This window comes from Euleptes europaea, chromosome 6, assembly GCF_029931775.1.
Source record: "Euleptes europaea isolate rEulEur1 chromosome 6, rEulEur1.hap1, whole genome shotgun sequence".
In the NCBI taxonomy this organism is placed as follows: Eukaryota; Metazoa; Chordata; class Lepidosauria; order Squamata; family Sphaerodactylidae; genus Euleptes; species Euleptes europaea.
Genome location: NC_079317.1, coordinates 88,396,384 through 88,412,819, shown reverse-complemented (window position 1 = coordinate 88,412,819; position 16,436 = coordinate 88,396,384). Strand labels below are relative to the sequence as shown.

At 43.1% G+C, this 16,436-nt stretch overlaps 1 protein-coding gene across 1 annotated transcript in view; it reads left to right on the top strand.

The window, feature by feature from the left end:
- USH1C (USH1 protein network component harmonin) overlaps positions 1-16,436 on the top strand; it is an 81,340-nt gene that overhangs the window by 47,411 nt on the left and 17,493 nt on the right. The window contains exons 14-15 of the mRNA XM_056850969.1: positions 536-660; positions 3,074-3,144. Coding sequence (XP_056706947.1) covers positions 536-660; positions 3,074-3,144 — 196 coding nt within the window. The remainder of the gene's footprint in view (positions 1-535; positions 661-3,073; positions 3,145-16,436) is intronic.

Genomic DNA, 16,436 nt, shown 5'->3' with positions numbered 1-16,436 from the left:
TTAAAATAATAAAATAAGCCAATTAAAACACATAAACAAACAATTCCACATGTTTTAAATTGTGGTTTTTTTCAGCTATCTTAAGCCATGAGGAAAGGCCAAATATAAATATTTTAATTAGCACATAAATACAGTATGACCCCGTGGCACAGAGTGGTAAGCTGCAGTACTGCAGCCCAAGCTCTGCTCTCGACCTGAGTTCGATCCCGAGGGAAGTCGGTTTCAGGTAGCCGGCTCGAGGTTGACTCAGCCTTCCATCCTTCCGAGGTCAGTAAAATGAGTACCCAGCTTGCTGGGGGTAAAGGGAAGATGACTGGGGAAGGCACTGGCAAACCACCCCGTAGACAAAGTCTGCCTCGTAAACGTCGGGATGTGTCGTCACCCCATGGGTCAGGAATGACCCGGTGCTTGCACAGGGGACCTTTACCTTTTACCTACATAAATACAACAGACACCTTTCTGCTCAGGTTAGTCCTGCTAGTCAGTCAGACACTTCAAACAAATCCAAGTAAATTATACTTTTGCTTCTTTCTAGGATAACTGCTGAGGAAGAGAAATTTAAAAAGCAGTGGGAAGAAGACTGGACCCATAAAGAGCCCCCAAAGCCCCCCAAAACTGTAGTTGCAGAAGTACACCCTCCTCCTCCTCCCAAACATCGACGTAAGTAATGACTTTCACCCTAATGTGTAGAAATGTGTTTAATGAACTTCATTGAACAACCCTGTAGCTCTCTCAAAATGTGTACATGGTTAGAAACCACCCGGGCTTTTGAATCATGGGAATAAATCACTGATATAGTCATTTGATTTTCCATTTCTATTAACGTGACTAAATAATACAGATTCAGAAGATCTGTTAGCATGAGAACTGGTAACAAATGGCCTGAGATTAAAAAGTACAGCTCATATTTTTTCCAAACAAGAAATAATTCCCAAGCAATCTGTACTTCTTGGCGAAGAGTCCCAAGTCTACAAAATCACTTTGAACGTTGTAGCCCAGAATCTTAGGCCAGTACAGTTAAAGCAGGATTCTGTGCTGGGCATAACAGCAGACCTCCGGTCACAAAAGCACCCTTAATATTTTTTTAAAGGTCAGAGTTCACAGTATTTACAAACAGACTCTGAAGCATATGCTGCTGTGCTACCATGGTTTCTGGGGTTGTAGATGGCTGGCATCTCAGTTTCATTTATAATATCATTACAGGAGTCTTCACACCCAGTCCTTGATACGCCAGAGGTAACCATGTTACAGAGCTATGCAACCTTGTCATTGTCCTTAGTATGAGATTAACTAAACGAGATTAAAAGAAAAATGGCCCGGGATTTCTTGTAAAGCTCATGTGATTAACAAAACTGCTCAGTGCATCTCAGTGAGAAAGGTGGCCTATAATAAAATAAAATAATTGTTAGGAAAAGGCACCTGCAGATGGACTGTTTTTCCTGCAGTTTTACAAAATGTCTCTTATGAGAGAGACTAGAGTAGTGTCCCCAAGGGCTTTTATGGTGAGGTAGAGTTGGGCAGAACAAGAAAGTGTCTAGACTGGATTCTGCGGTTGCTTTGAATTATTGCAGTGGACTAACTACAGGTCCTTGTCTTGTCTTTACTTCTTTGGCAGTCATTAGCTTCAAAATAGGTTGTTACCTGTCTTGAGTCTCCGGGAGAGGAAGAGAAATACATAAAGGAAGGAAGAGAACACTCACAGGCTTTGCATATGTTTAATGTAAAGCAAGCCGGCACAACTTGGTACCTACCAAGCCTAATGCAGCCTCCAGCCTGATATTATGGCCTGCTAGGTTTCCGCCTGTCCTGTTTTTGCAATCCTGGGCAGGAAACAAATTGTGGAGGTCTACCAAGTCCTTCTTAGGCCTGTACAGCAGGTTTCATTATCTTGTGAGTCACAACTTGTGCAGGTGTATAAGAATACATTATCTTTTCTCTTTCCCTCTTGCTCTATCCACAACTCATTTTCCCCTCTCCCACATTTATTCACTTTTTCTTAACTTACCATTCTCCTCACAGTTTCTTGTGAATTTTCCGCCCTAGGGATGCCGGCATTCAGGTGGGAGCTGGGGATCCCTTGGAATCACAGCTGATCCCAGACTACAGAAATCAGTTCCCCTGGAGAAAATAGATGTTTTGGAGGGTGGACTCTATGGCATTCTACCCCACTGAGGTCCCTGTCCTCCCCAGGGACCTCTCAATGAGTTTCCCTACCTGGTTCTGGCAATGCAACCCCTCCCATCCCCACAGTTGCCAGGGCGGATCTGTCAACCCTATTCTGTCCTCTGGATTCATCAGAAGAGAAAATGCCCAATCATATATATTCAACATAAATAAGAAGGAAATTACCATGTCCAGCCCTGTAAATGTATATTTATAATATTTGGGGATATCTTTAAAGTAATGTCCAGAGTTGTAGATTAGTCTGTGGACTTGGAATCAGGCCTGCATAAGTTTTGACCATCCCAGATGAATACAACTTGTATGGTAACCCTCCAGATCAGCTGCCTGCCTGGGACTGTGAAGACCTTGGTAGGCTGCAGTGCAAAACCTGCTGGCTGTGGGTCACAGTTTGCACAGGATCGATTCAGATGCTGTCTTGGTTTGGACAGGTGGAATTCAAATTCTCCCTGAAGAAAGTAGGAGGTCCCTGGCATCCCCAGTTAAAAGATTTGAGACAGCTATTGTGGGGAAGGACTTTTCTTTGTCTGAGGCTGTTTTCACACATGTTGGATAGTGTGCTCTCCATGCCCTTTCACCATGTGAAATAGGAAAATCCACTTGTGATTGATCACTAAAGTGCTTGTAAAGTACATTGTCTAATGTGTGTGAAAGCAGCCTGAGATCCAGGGGATTGACTGAAAGTCAAGGAGCACAATAGTGAACTAAACAAACTGACTTGGTATGAGGCAGATTAATTTTCATCCATGTTAAGTTTCCTCCTCCCAAAATGTGTGCATAATTTTTTCCCCAAGAACTCCCTCTACATTAATTCATTTCATTCTGTGGGGAAAAGAACCACAGCATTATCATTTCTTTCTCCCCTTTTTTCTTTCCTCCTTTGTTTCTCTAGTAGATTTAGATGCACATGACCAGCCTGCAGCAGATGATATGAGTGGAAAGAACCTGAGAGAGAGCCAACAGGTTTGCTGTAATCCCTTGGATTCTTTATCTTGACTCTGATACTTCCTGCACAGCTCTTCCTCCTAACAGTCAGTCAATACTGGACTAACATGATTCTCTTATTAGTGGAATGACCTATTTTTAATAGTTATGGACAAAGGAAGGTTTTCAGTGCACCAAGAAACCATAGTAGCCTATCTCAACAGCATATTTTAATGGGGTCCACTTGTCATACTGAAAACCAGAACAGTGATCATAGTTGGCTGAGATCTTGCTACGAATGAATTAAGGCACCATTAAAGCTAGCCTGATCTCGTCAGATCTCAGAAGCTAAGCAGGGTCAGCCCTGGTTAGTATTTGGATGGGAGGCCACCAAGGAATACCAGGGTTGCTGTGCAGAGGAAGGCACTGGCAAATCCCCTCTGTTAGTCTCTTGCAATGAAAACCCCAAAAGGGGTCGCCATAAGTCGGTTGCGACTTGACGGCACTTTACACACACACAAGACATATACATAAACCCCAAATAGATTTGGGATATAATAAAATGGTGGGAGATGTGTTGTAAAAATGAAATATTTTATTGCATTAACTCTGGATGATCGAATAGCTTTGATATGGAATGCTTCAAGGTTCTCTGGGCAAGGACATACAGAACAAGAAGGAAATAAATTGAATTCTTAATTATAGGTTTGGTTACTGTCCTTTTGGGTGCTCAAAGAATAAAGGGAATAGATGCCACCTCCCTCCTTAGTTCACTAGGCATCCAGGTGACCAACAGCAGAATCCTAAGCATGTGTACATAGAAGTAAGCTCAACAGAACTGGATGATGCTAACTCCCAGGTTATTGTGCATAGGTCTGAATACTAGATATGCAACTGTAAATGCTGAGTGAATTCCATTTTATTTTTGATCTGAACATCAAGATCTGAAGTCCTGTGCTGAGTTGATCTAGTGTCAGATTCATGACACATTAAAGTAGAATTTCAACGCATTCCTGAGCCTGAAGGGCGAAAGCCCTTAGGAGGCCAGGAAGGCACTGCGCTGGCATTTGGGCCCCCCATGCCAGCGTCCAGAAAACGTACACTGGCGTTAGTGGCCCCATCGCCAGCGGGAAGGCCCAGATGCTGGGCGCCGCCATGGCACCATCACCCCGGGACGCCAACGGGGCCTTTCGCCAGCGTCCCACTGGCGTAAAGACCTGCGCCGGCATCCCGGGAGGTGTCCCGGTAGGCATTCCCGGGGCGGGGAGAGGAGCTGCCATTAGGCAGCCTCCTGTCCCCTTTTGCCCCGGGAACACCGGCGTGGAGAAGAGTGAGGCTGCACCTGCTTTTTGCCCTATAGAAAAAAAGGGCCCGTTTCACACAAAAAAGCCTCTAAAAGCCTTTGTTTGTTTGTTTTTCAGCGTGCAGGGAATGGCTTTAGGAGGTGGTGCTGCAGCCAAATCTCAGGAATGCGCTGTTAAGTTTGTAGATGACATTCTGTACAACCATTGCAAATGATTTCCTAGAGAAATCTACAATCTAAATAGTGAATTGCCAGTGCAGACCCACTCTGAGCCTAGTTTTGGCTGGGGGGTGGGTGGGTGGAGGGGCTATAAACAATAATTAATTAATTGGCTTGGAATTGAGGAAAGCATTTTGAATAGTGAAGAGGATGGAAAAGTGAAATTGTTCTTGTTTCTAGAAGGTTGCATGCTATAGAACATGTTATCGAATTGTTTACTTCAAAAATAAGTATTAGCTCCATGTACACTGCAAACATAGAGCTCTTTCTGCTTCACCTGAGAGTGGCAGCTCTGCTCCACGGCCATTTTCACGGGTACCTATAGTGAAGCTTTGCAAATGGTGTGGTATGGAGATGCTTCACGTGTGTCGCAAAAATCTTACATTGTGTCAAAAAGGCTGTGCAAATATGTAGGCAGGCAGAGCAGAATAAAGAATAATGAGTAGCCATATCTCCCTGTTACCAACAAGCTAGTTCAAAGTTAAGGTATGGGTATGAGAAAAGATACTACATCCTATGATGTACTTGATCCAAAGGTTGGTGTTTTTCTTTTTTAGCAGCATTACATATGGAACACGGCTGACACACATATCTGTAGTGCATTGTTCTCAGCCATGTATTTCTGCTTTGCATACTTATAGATTTTGGATGGTTTTATCGTTACGAAGGAAAATTTCCCACAATTCGCAAGGTACAAACATGTTGGGTGTGGTTGTCTTAGTGTTAGAGGCAAAGTTTGCTGTGGAAACTGCTTTCTAATCCAAGTTGTGTTTTTTTCCCAATAAGTAATGAACATGTATTGATAACTAAGACAATAAGAAAGGGTTTGTTTTCTTGAATTATTGTGCATATTCACAGACATGTTCATGTTAAGATGTGCAGCAACTATAAATAAAGGTGATATACTCTAATTATATGTGAGTAAGCCCCATTGAGTACAGTGGGAAAAGGGCTGGTCTTGCACAGGCAGTAGAATGAGATGAGGGAGAAAGATTATTGCCCAGCCCTTTACATATGGTGCTACATACAGGGAATGGTTAATGTGAGGGGACTTTTAGAACTGTAATCCCTCACCTGCAGGCTGAAGTAGAGCATTTCATTCTTCCACTTCAGCACTCTGTCACCTCGTTACCACCTTATTCTGCGGCATGAGTAGATCAGACTTTAATTCCAAAGGGATGGGATGCATTTTATTTGTGTGTGTGTTTGTTTTAAACAAACATTTCTGCTCTGCTCTTTCAATAAAATATTCTCAGTGTAGCTATTGGGGATGTGCATCAGATTGGGGGGGATATTTTTCCGATCCAGATTTCAGGGAGGGCATAATTATTTTATTTATTTATTTGTCACACTTACGACCTGCTCTACCCCAGCAAGCCAGGTATTGTTATTCCAGATTATTCAGGTCTCCACTGTCAGTTCAGTATCTGGATTTGAGTTTTCCCCAGAATTCCAAATTTGTTTGGGTCCAGTATTCCCTATGGGGAATCTTTTGTTAGGGGTGGGGGGGCAGGTTGGAGTGGCTGTTTTTCAAGCAAATGACATCAAAATTGCAGCTGAGTTATTGCTGCTTGTCCACTAGCTTCCCCACCTTCAAGTTTTAAATAACTGGACCAAGGTATCCAATTCTATGGGTCCCTGAACAAGGTGTCCCCAGCCATCCTCCATTGTTTCCTAAGGGGAAAAAATTCCATGCTTTCCCCAGAGCAAAGAATAGCCATACATACAAGAGCAAGCAACTGACCAAAAGCCTTCCAATGCAAACAGAACCAACAAGTCCAACAGAACCAACGTCATACCAAAAAATCCCAGCAGAACCACGGGTCAAACTGTATGGCAGACAAAATAGAGTATTACAGGAGATATTTTTGTCTGGCTGGTGCTGTATCAATAAACATTTACAGTAGATATTTTATACAGCACAGGGCTGAGCAGTTTTCTCCCAGTATCACCTTTTGGAACCAACCAGTCAGACAGGATAAGAACCACCTAAGCATGGTGCTCCAAATACCCATCTCTTCCAGTCAGAAGGATAGATACCATGATTGGTGGTACTGAAAGTCGCTCACAGTGCATTCCTAAGGAGAGTTACTCCAGTCTAAGCCCACTGAAATGAATGGGCTTAGACTGGAGCAACTCTCCTTAGAAATGCACTGTCAGAATGCCAGGAGAATCAACAGGGTCATATTCTCGCTGTCTACAACTGAAGATCAGGGCAGTGAAGACAGTTGCAATCCCATAACCAGGTCAGAAGCCAGAGTAAAAAGGGTCCAGATATTCTGCCCCATCCGAGAAAGCTGCACACTGTAAATGTGTTGTTTTATGGTTCAGTAACAGATGTTGCGTAATGTTGATATTTCCTGTCTTCCATTAACTTCAGTGGGCATTATGGGCCCTTTAATCCAAGACGCCAAATATCTTTTGTACTTTATCACTGTTGCTTCTTTTGAACTGTATTGAGCGGTTTAAATGCCAATGATTAGGAGGGTAGATGGACTTTAAAGGATTTGACAGGATTTTATGTTCCTATATGCACTGGTGTCCTAAACATCAGCTGTTACTACATAAATACACCAAACACTTCTAAAGAGACAAAATGCTATCTGTTGCTGTACAGCATGCTCAAAATCCTCCCTGGAGTGGATGGATTTACTTTAAGATAAGTAGTCTATGGTCTTTTATGCATGGCTGTTTCACTCACTGTCAACCCTTCAACAACTTCGGGTCTTTGTGTTGATCATGCATGCTGTTTCCGACCATCAGAGGTTGCCTTGCTCTCCCCCTGCCTTTCCCCGAGTTTTGGCCACATTTTCAAATATGAGATAAAATAGGTCTCTCAAAACGTGGGGGAAATGCAGGGGGAGAGCAAGGCGACCTCTAACTGTCAGAAACGGCATGCATGATCAACACAAAGACCCAAAGACATCAAAGAGGTGACGGCGAGAGAAACAGCCATGCATAAAAGGCCAAAGTTGCCTATAAATTATCAGTGGTAGCCAGTGTGATGGTCTGGCAGGTATTAGGGAAATGCATGAGATTTTGTTTGGTTTAATTTTTTTAAGTAATTCATTTTCATCAAACATGTTTATTTTACATTTGTTTCCATTCCCATTATTTCAAAAGAAAATCAAAAGAAGCAGTTTGGTTTTCCATAGAAATCTGAGATTTTTGTTTGCAGTTGTGTGCTGAATTATTTTGAAAATGTGTGGTGTGTTGGATGTGTGAAGTGCTGATTTATTTTCTTACACAGTAAAAAATACTTCTAGGAAACGTGAGCAACTGTCATGTAAAAGGCATCACTATATATAGACTTCATTTGGAAAAGAGAATAATAAATTGCAGTGTAGGTTTCGTTTTAATCCATGTCGTACATCCACATGCTATGACCGAATACTGAAAACAGTACTGATATTTGGTTCTTTTGGAAAAGATTCAGCATACCAAATTTGGCACACACACACACACACACAATAAAGGTAAGGAAGAATGAACTGCCCAGTTCATCTTTTGAAATCCAAGGGATCCAGTGGATGAGAATTGACCCTTAATTTGGGTAGTCAATTCCATGACAACTGTGGCTATAGAAAACTGTGACAACATTTCCTTAGGCACTGTAGAGAAGGCAGTCTGCCTTTCAATGCTATACTAAATGTAGCCTCTGTAGCTTTGATTGAAAAGAAATTGATCGCATCCAACAGTCACTGTGCTTAGATGCACCTGTACATTCTTTTTTTTGAAGACAGTTTTTTTAAGACATCACCTTTTCTAAGACAGATGCTCATGTATTTGTCCTATTAAGCCCTATAAAGAATGTTCTAAATGCATGTAATAAATAATAAAAAAAAACAGAAAGGGAAAGACAGAAAGAAATCCAAAGGTGACAGTCTCAGTGAACAGAAGAAGAGTAAAATGGAGATGGAATATGAGCAAAACCTTGCCCAGGAAAAAGAAGAGAAGCTGGAAAGAGAAAAACAGTTGAAAATTAACCGACTTGTTCAAGAGGTAGGTTGCTTTATGATCTAGACAGCATTATGTAATTGTTCTTCCTTTGTTCTTCCCATCTCTTCCATGGGAAAAGTAACCATGGATATTGTTAGGTATTTGCATATGCAAATAGAGGCACATTTTAAATTTATCACTGGTATACAGAACTAGACTATGAGGCCTGCTTACTTTGACCCATTTATTTATGCAAGCAGTCAGATCTAGTGGCATATGTATGCACATCCCTGAAAAGATGGGAAATACATCACTTCTTTTGAAGGCAGTATCTACTTTCTTCTTTTCCTTACTTCTCTATAAAATTCTAGGCAAGGCTAACTTAGAAAATAAGGAGCTGCTGGGAGAAAGCACATTAATAGAACAACCTTTTAACATAGAGCCAGCGTGGTTTAGTGGTTAAGAGCAGTGGACTCTGAAGAACCAGATTTGATTCCCCGCTCTTCCACATGAGCAGCAGTGCTAATCTGGTGAACCGGGTTGGTTTCCCACTCCTACACATGAAGCCAGCTGTGTGACCTTGGGCTAGTCACAGTTCTCTTAGAGCTCTCTCAGCCTCACCTACCTCACAAGGTGTCTGTTGTGGGGAGAGGAAGGGAAAAAGATTGTAAGCCAGTTTGATTCTTCTTTAAAAAGGTAGAGAAAAATCAGCATATAAAAACCAACTCTTCTTCTAGATCCAACAAGGGCTTTTGATGTTCTCAAAACAATATTGGAGAAACATGAAGTGAGTGAAGATTGTGGAGTGGATCTTTGCCAAGTCCTTGGTACTGCATCCCACTGCCCCCAACAAAAATCTTTTCCTGAAACTCAGGGGACCCTGAGGAATTATGTGAGTGCAGCACATGAGGCTTGACTGAGAAGAAGAAACATTGGCCTGATAAAATAGCCTGGGAACAAGCTGAATTGAGCAGCCACCACTGGGGTCATTCACTTGAGCAGCGTCAACAACGGGCATATGCTGACCCATTGCCTCCTCCTGAATCAACTCCAGCCAAATCCAAGTGGAGCAGTCCCTGTGGTTGTCGTGGTGCAGGCAAGGAGCGAGGGCTGGAAGCGTAGTCCGGGGAACAGTCCTAGGTCATTCACAGTTCAGGCAAAGTCCAAGATCTCAGTACCGGCAAGGGAAGTCCGAAGCATTAGTCAAAGTCAGTCCAAGGAGTCAGGATACCAGGAATTCAACGTATAGCAGGGAAACAAGGCTGGTACACAAGGAGGTTGGTGACAAGTTACTTGCACAACAGCCAAGTCTAACTGATGGCTTAAATCCCTTCCCCTGCTGCTGTAGCAGAGCCAGCTGATGCTGATTCAGCTGAGTTCACAGGTGGTGCTTCAGCCCTGCTCTTCCTCATCACTGCTACTGAGGAGCTTCTTCTGTAAAGCCTTCAGTCTAGCACTCTGCCGTCTCTGCTGCATTGCCAGACAGACCTGTTTTCTTCTCTGCTCCAGTGGCCTTGGCGAGGCCTCTGGAGACACTGCATGTTGCAAGGTGTCAGGTCCAACTGGAGTCCTTGAGCTGGCAGGCTGCAGGCATGGTGAGTCATCTCCTGACTTTGGCTGATCCTCTATTCTGGCAGGCTGTAGGCCCAGTGGTTGTTCCTGTGGGACTTCTGCCTGAGGATGTCCCTCTGTTCTGGCTTCTATTTCCCCTTTGTCAGAGGAGTTCTCTGCAGGCTGACTCATGACAGTGGTGGAGGTGATGGTTGAAGTACCCATCACCTCCATCTGAAGGGAGTTCCACTCAAAGCTGATCCTGTTGGTAGCACTGTGGAAAGAGTGTTGGATGCTTCCTTCATAGTGTCTTCAGTCAGGTCCAATCTGTGGTGAATGTGGTGGGTGAACCCATGCCTCTCCCTCACCACTGCCAGAGCCAGTGCAACACTAGGCTCACTTGCAGAACTCCAGGACTGTGGCCTACCAAGATCTTTACTGATGAGTTAAATAGTTAACCTCTCCACTTGCGCAAATTCTGATGCGAAAGGAGCAAGAGTCTGTGCAAGAAGATAGGTGATTTCCATTGGCTTGAATCCAAATAATTGTGAATGGAGTGGGAATTTGATTAATGGATTTTTGCCAGATTTCTTTTGCCACCACAGCCCTTTGGTCTGCATTTCATGGCATTCCTGCAGGTTTTCAGAGACTGCAGTAGGAAGGAGTAGCCAGCGAAGATCCATTCCATTAACTTTGCATTAACTTTGCTCCATTTGGTTCTGTGGATCCATGCAATGTTTATTAACAAATTGGACAAATCAATTGATTTATATATTATTATTTGGAGATTTGTGCCTTGATTTGTTTCGTCCCTAATGTTATCCATGCCTGTGTGTGGTATTATGAGCTGACTATGTAACAGTATTGATTAAGCAAAATGGAATGTTTAGATATTTTTTAATGCAGTCAGCAGTTCATTTTCTTTCCACATTAACAACCATTTAAATATAGAAAAGAACGGTGGTTGAAAAATTCACGAGAAAGTATTTTAAAAGCTATCTAAGAGCTCAGTTGCGTTTCAAATTGAGGTTAAGACTGGGATGGGAAAATAAATATCGGTTACTTAGAAATGTTGATCTGAAGATTGCATACCTGTAGGTGTTAACAGTGAGATCCCTAGAACACTACCCTGCCTTTTGATGTACAAAATATTCAGCACCTGGGAGGAGTGGCCAGCGCAGACTTAAATTCCGTTTGAATTCATAAATGCACATTCATTGCTTGCTGTATGCTACATGGTGTAATGACTTGCATGTGTGAAACAGCTGCTGATAGAACTTCAATATCTCCCTAAAACATGATGCTTTTCCTTGGAGGAAGTTTACACATTCAGCTACATGTCACTGAATTAGACTGGATACTGAAAAGTTAGTTTACAGAACATTCGTCTTAGAGTAAACATTTACTCAGAAAAAAATGCAAAGATGGGATAAGACAATGAATGTTTGGATTTCTGCCCAAAATTAGAACTAACCACGTTACGTTCTGTTCATAGGGAAAGCATCATTGTTCCTGTAGGCCTCACTGACCCCCCTGGGGAGCCAGCGTGGTGTAGTGGTTAAAAGCGGTGGTTTGGAGTGGTGGAATCTGATCTGGAGAACGGGGTTTGGTTCCCCACTCCTCCACGTGAGCGGCGGAGGCTAATCTGGTGACCTGGGTTGGTTTCCCCACTCCTACACACGAAGCCAGCTGGGTGACCTTGGGCAAGTCACATTCTCTCAGCTTCACCTACCTCATAGGGTGTCTGTTGTGGGGAGGGGAAGGGAAGGTGATTGTAAGCCGGTTTGAGTCTCCCTTAAGTGGTAGAGAATGTCGGCGTATAAAAACCAACTCTTCTTCTTCTTTGGTTCTTGTAGGTTATCCGGGCTGTGTAACCGTGGTCTTGGAATTTTCTTTCCTGACGTTTCGCCAGCAACTGTGGCAGGCATCTTCAGAGTAGTAACACTCAGTGTTACTCCTCTGAAGATGCCTGCCACAGTTGCTGGCGAAACGTCAGGAAAGAAAATTCCAAGACCACGGTTACACAGCCCGGATAACCTACAAGAACCAATGAACTCTGACCGTGAAAGCCTTCGACAATATCTTCTTCTTTTTCTTCTTCTACATGCATTCCTAATAACTGGCAATAGCTTGCATTCATACATACTATATTTGCTTAGGCTCAGGAATCCTGGTGTTTTTTTCCAGGGTCCCCAGTTATCATACAGAGGCTTCCTGCATACAGTTTGCCTGCAGGTAGTTCCTGCAGGAGTTATGCCCAGCATATTCAAGTGGGCCACAGGGAGGCCAGCATGAAATCCCCTCCTGAAATGTAATGCATTTTGCAGTCCTTCTTTTAATAATGAAATATAGTTTGTATCTTTGAATTGTTAACTGTATCTTATAACATTAGCTATATAATTTGTTCCGCAACTATGATATGACTCAGGTATCTGAGACTGAGCGAGAAGATTTAGAAGAATCAGAAAAGACCCAACACTGGGTGGAAAAGCTTTGTCAGACACGATTAGAACAAATATCCTCGGTGGAGAATGATTCTCCTGAGGTAAAACGATGCTCTGAACCATCGATTGTGATATCTAAAATGTCTATTTGTACTTTGTTGTCCTAGAAAGCCCTTTACAGATTGTTTTAGCGATACTGTCTCTAGTCACTATTTGTACTTTTAAGGTTTACATAATAAAAATTTTCAGACTCACAGAGAGCAATCCTAAGCAGTTATACTCAGAAGTAAGTCCCGTGTTATTCAGTGAGGCTTGCTTGCAGGAATGCCTTTCCTTGTGAGAGATTGATTTGCTTTTCAAATCTGACTCAACAGCATTATTATTCCCTTTATTCCCTTTCCCCCTGGAACCATATTATGTAAACTGCAAAAATAAACAGTTTTGACTTAAAAAAAAAGAGATGAGATGTTAGAATAATCTTTGCCCGTGTTCACTATGACAGTCTTACATGAATCCTCCCCATTTTTTGTGAATGAATAGAATAAACATTTAATTCTCTTCTAAATTTACAACATTTCTAGGTGAAGCCATAAAATGTAATTCCTGATTGACTTTGCATATTCCAAGGGTGGGCTGGGAAGTGAAAATGGCCCTGGTGCAAGCCAAGCCAAACAGCCTTTGTTGTGCTCGAAGCCAGGGCTGCTGGGCCGCTCGGCTTGGTGGCACCAGCCACAGTATTTGGCTCACCCGTTGCTTCCTCATGCAAAATGATGGCAGAGCAGGGAGAGGCAGTGGCCGAGCTGGCCCTGATGATCGTTGGCTCTGGAGGGTCCAAGCGAAGAGGCCCTTGAGGCACTGGCAGAGTCGTTGGGCTTGGCTCTGCTCGCACCCGGCCACCAGTGGTCCTCTAGGGCAGTGACCCATCAGATTCCTCTGGAAGTTAAATAGCACCACCACGTGGTTTGCCGGCCTATACTTATTATTTGACAACTCCTTGGCTTTCTAGAGCCTTCTGTTTAGCTAGATGGAATGCTAACCCCTCTATGGTTATGCAGGGCAAGATTTTGAACATACCCTACCCAGACAGGACCTGTCCTTGCTCTTCTGGCTCTGTCGATTCATTAGCTCATGCCCTCTTGGAATGCCGCTTTTATGAGGAACTTCGATCACATTATATCTCTCCTCTTTTAACATAAATCTAATGCCACTGTGTCTGACATAATGCCTTTTTTACTAAGTGACAGGGATCCTAAGGCTACACTGTCAGTGGCAAGATTTGTTTCAATCCTTATATCCCTCAAACATTAGATATATGCTGCTCAACATCAATGAATCAAGGAGCTTCTAAGGGATAAAGCAGGGGTGGGGAACCTTTTTTCCACCAAGGGCCATTTGGATATTTATAACATCATTATAAATACAAAACAGGCCATACAAAATTATCAACTTAAACATTAGCTGACCAAGCCCCAAGCAGGCAGGCATCCAACCGGTGGCGCACTTGCCCACCTGGTGGCACAGGATGGTCTGTTGCACCAGCCGGGCGTAGCCGTCCAGCCACATGCCAGAGTCGCTCCTGCTCCACATGGTCAGGGCCAGATTCTACAGCCGGCTCCTGCTACCTCCGCCTGCAGGGGTGAAATGAGGACACACTAGCTAAGAACTGCCCCCCCCACGTGCATTCTGGCCCTGCCCCCTTTAACCCCTCCATTGACACCACTTCTGCCCCCAGCCCTCTTGTAGTACAGAGGGAATACGTTTCTCCATGGCCCGGGTGGGAAAGGGTTAACACAGTTTCTTGGGTGTCCTAGCAGCTCCATAGATAACGACTCTTCTGCAAGGGGGGGAAAAGGTTCCTTTTCTCGGCAAAACAAACTCACATCTGCCTTGAATAGAGGCTATTTCAGTCCACGGGAGGGGGCAGATCGCCAGTCTTAGATCCTTCTGAGCTAGAGATCTGCCAGGACCCATGAAGGGCCAGACCAAATGATTTCGCGGGCCTTAAACGGCCCCCGGGCCTGACGTTCCCCACTCCTGGGATAAAGGAAAGGAAGTTAAAAAGCCAATCCACCCCTGGAATGCAATAAAAATTCTTATTGGGAAACTAGGTTTTTCCTTTAATATTCCTGACTTTGTTAAAATGCCTCTTCTATATATTTTTGTTGTTGTTCATGTATTTGTCTCCTTTAATGTGAGTGGAATAGATGACAACACATTATTGCTTGTATATTAGATGGTTTCAGCCTCTAGTAGCATTGTGCATTTCACTTTAGTGACTTGCTTTTGTCTGAGTAGGGATGCACGGAGGTATTTTTAAGCAACGGTGTATTAAAATGATCTCTGTCGCTGTACTAGACGCCAGGTATACGTCCTCCTGTTTCTCCATCTGGCACATCCATGAGGAAGTTTGCTGGTGGTTTGCAGCTTCACACCACTGACCTTGATGATATCAATTTAGATGACGGCAAGTCTACAAAACGTTCAGCACCACCGCCTCCATTGCCCCGTACCGTTCCAGTGACCCCAGCGCCTTATCCACTTCCTCCACCAAATGTCCCATCTACTAGGGGACAGACATCAGTGCCCTCTGCAACTTTCCGGATGCCGCCGCCACCATCATCTTCTGCTTGGGCGCATACTCCAAATCCCGTGCCCCCGCCGCCACAATCTCCTCCACCCCCTCTTCCTTCCCCTGAGACTATTGGCACTCTCCATACACTGTCCAATCATCTAGATGAACGAATGGGCAACCACAGCTATCAGCCTGGTGGGCCGGCAGAATCACAGAATCACTGGGAAGTGAAAAACTATAAAGAAAGGAGCTTTAGCCCTGTTAGTTCTCAGACCAGTGAACAGACCTACTTATCAAGCCCAAAGGTATGAGAAAGGGTGGAATATATTTTGCATGTGTGGAACTCATACCCTCCTGACACAGCCTGAGCTTTTCAAGAGACAAATATATTCCATTGTGGCTTTTGCTTTGCATGAGATTTTATTGCTATCAAAAATGTAAAATATAAGCCCATGTATGCAACACAGACTTTATCACCCCTTCCCCCTTTTTATGCAGTATGAGTACTTGTGAGTTTAAGTAAATGCTACAGCATTGCATGCAAATGTTCTTCTAGAATACATCAATTTAATTTTATGGCTACCAGTTTTTGCCTGTGGAATATTTGAGCGAAAACCAAACATTATTGCTGGTTTGATCAAAGAACATATCTCATGTAGAACTCCCTGTAATACATTTGCTGATGAGCTGCTTATTAATCCCGGTGGAGATTTTAATAAATTCTTCCATTTATTTATTTAAAACATTTCATACACCTTACCAGTAAAATGATGTCCTCCCAACAGTTCATAAAGTCTTAATCCAGGTTCTCCAAAACATGTTTGGATCAGAATTTCCCCCCATTTTATCCTTAAGGTATGTGGAATATTAAAAAATCCTCCACATCCACTTTCAAGTCTCTGTATGAAAGGGACCACTAATGAATTGTCATTCCATTAATTTGCCATATTACATATATATTTAAGCACTTGGAATTAATTGGATTTAATTCTGACATCCGTTTATTTCAATGAATGACAATGGATGTGGGAGCCTTACTTAACTTCCCTGCTTTAAATATTCTGATATTTTAGCTAAACAATGTAGCCCCCCCCCCCTTTTTACCTTGTCTGAATAAGATACCATTTGAAGGGGGAAATATCGATTGCTTGTTATGGTTGTTGCATGTGCTCCAAAAGAAGTACATACTTCATTACCTGCATATTATTCCTGTACTTGGCATGAACTGATATGTTCTTCATGTCCATGATCATTGGTTTTACAATGCATCCGACTCTTGAATCATCATAACCGTTATGAAACC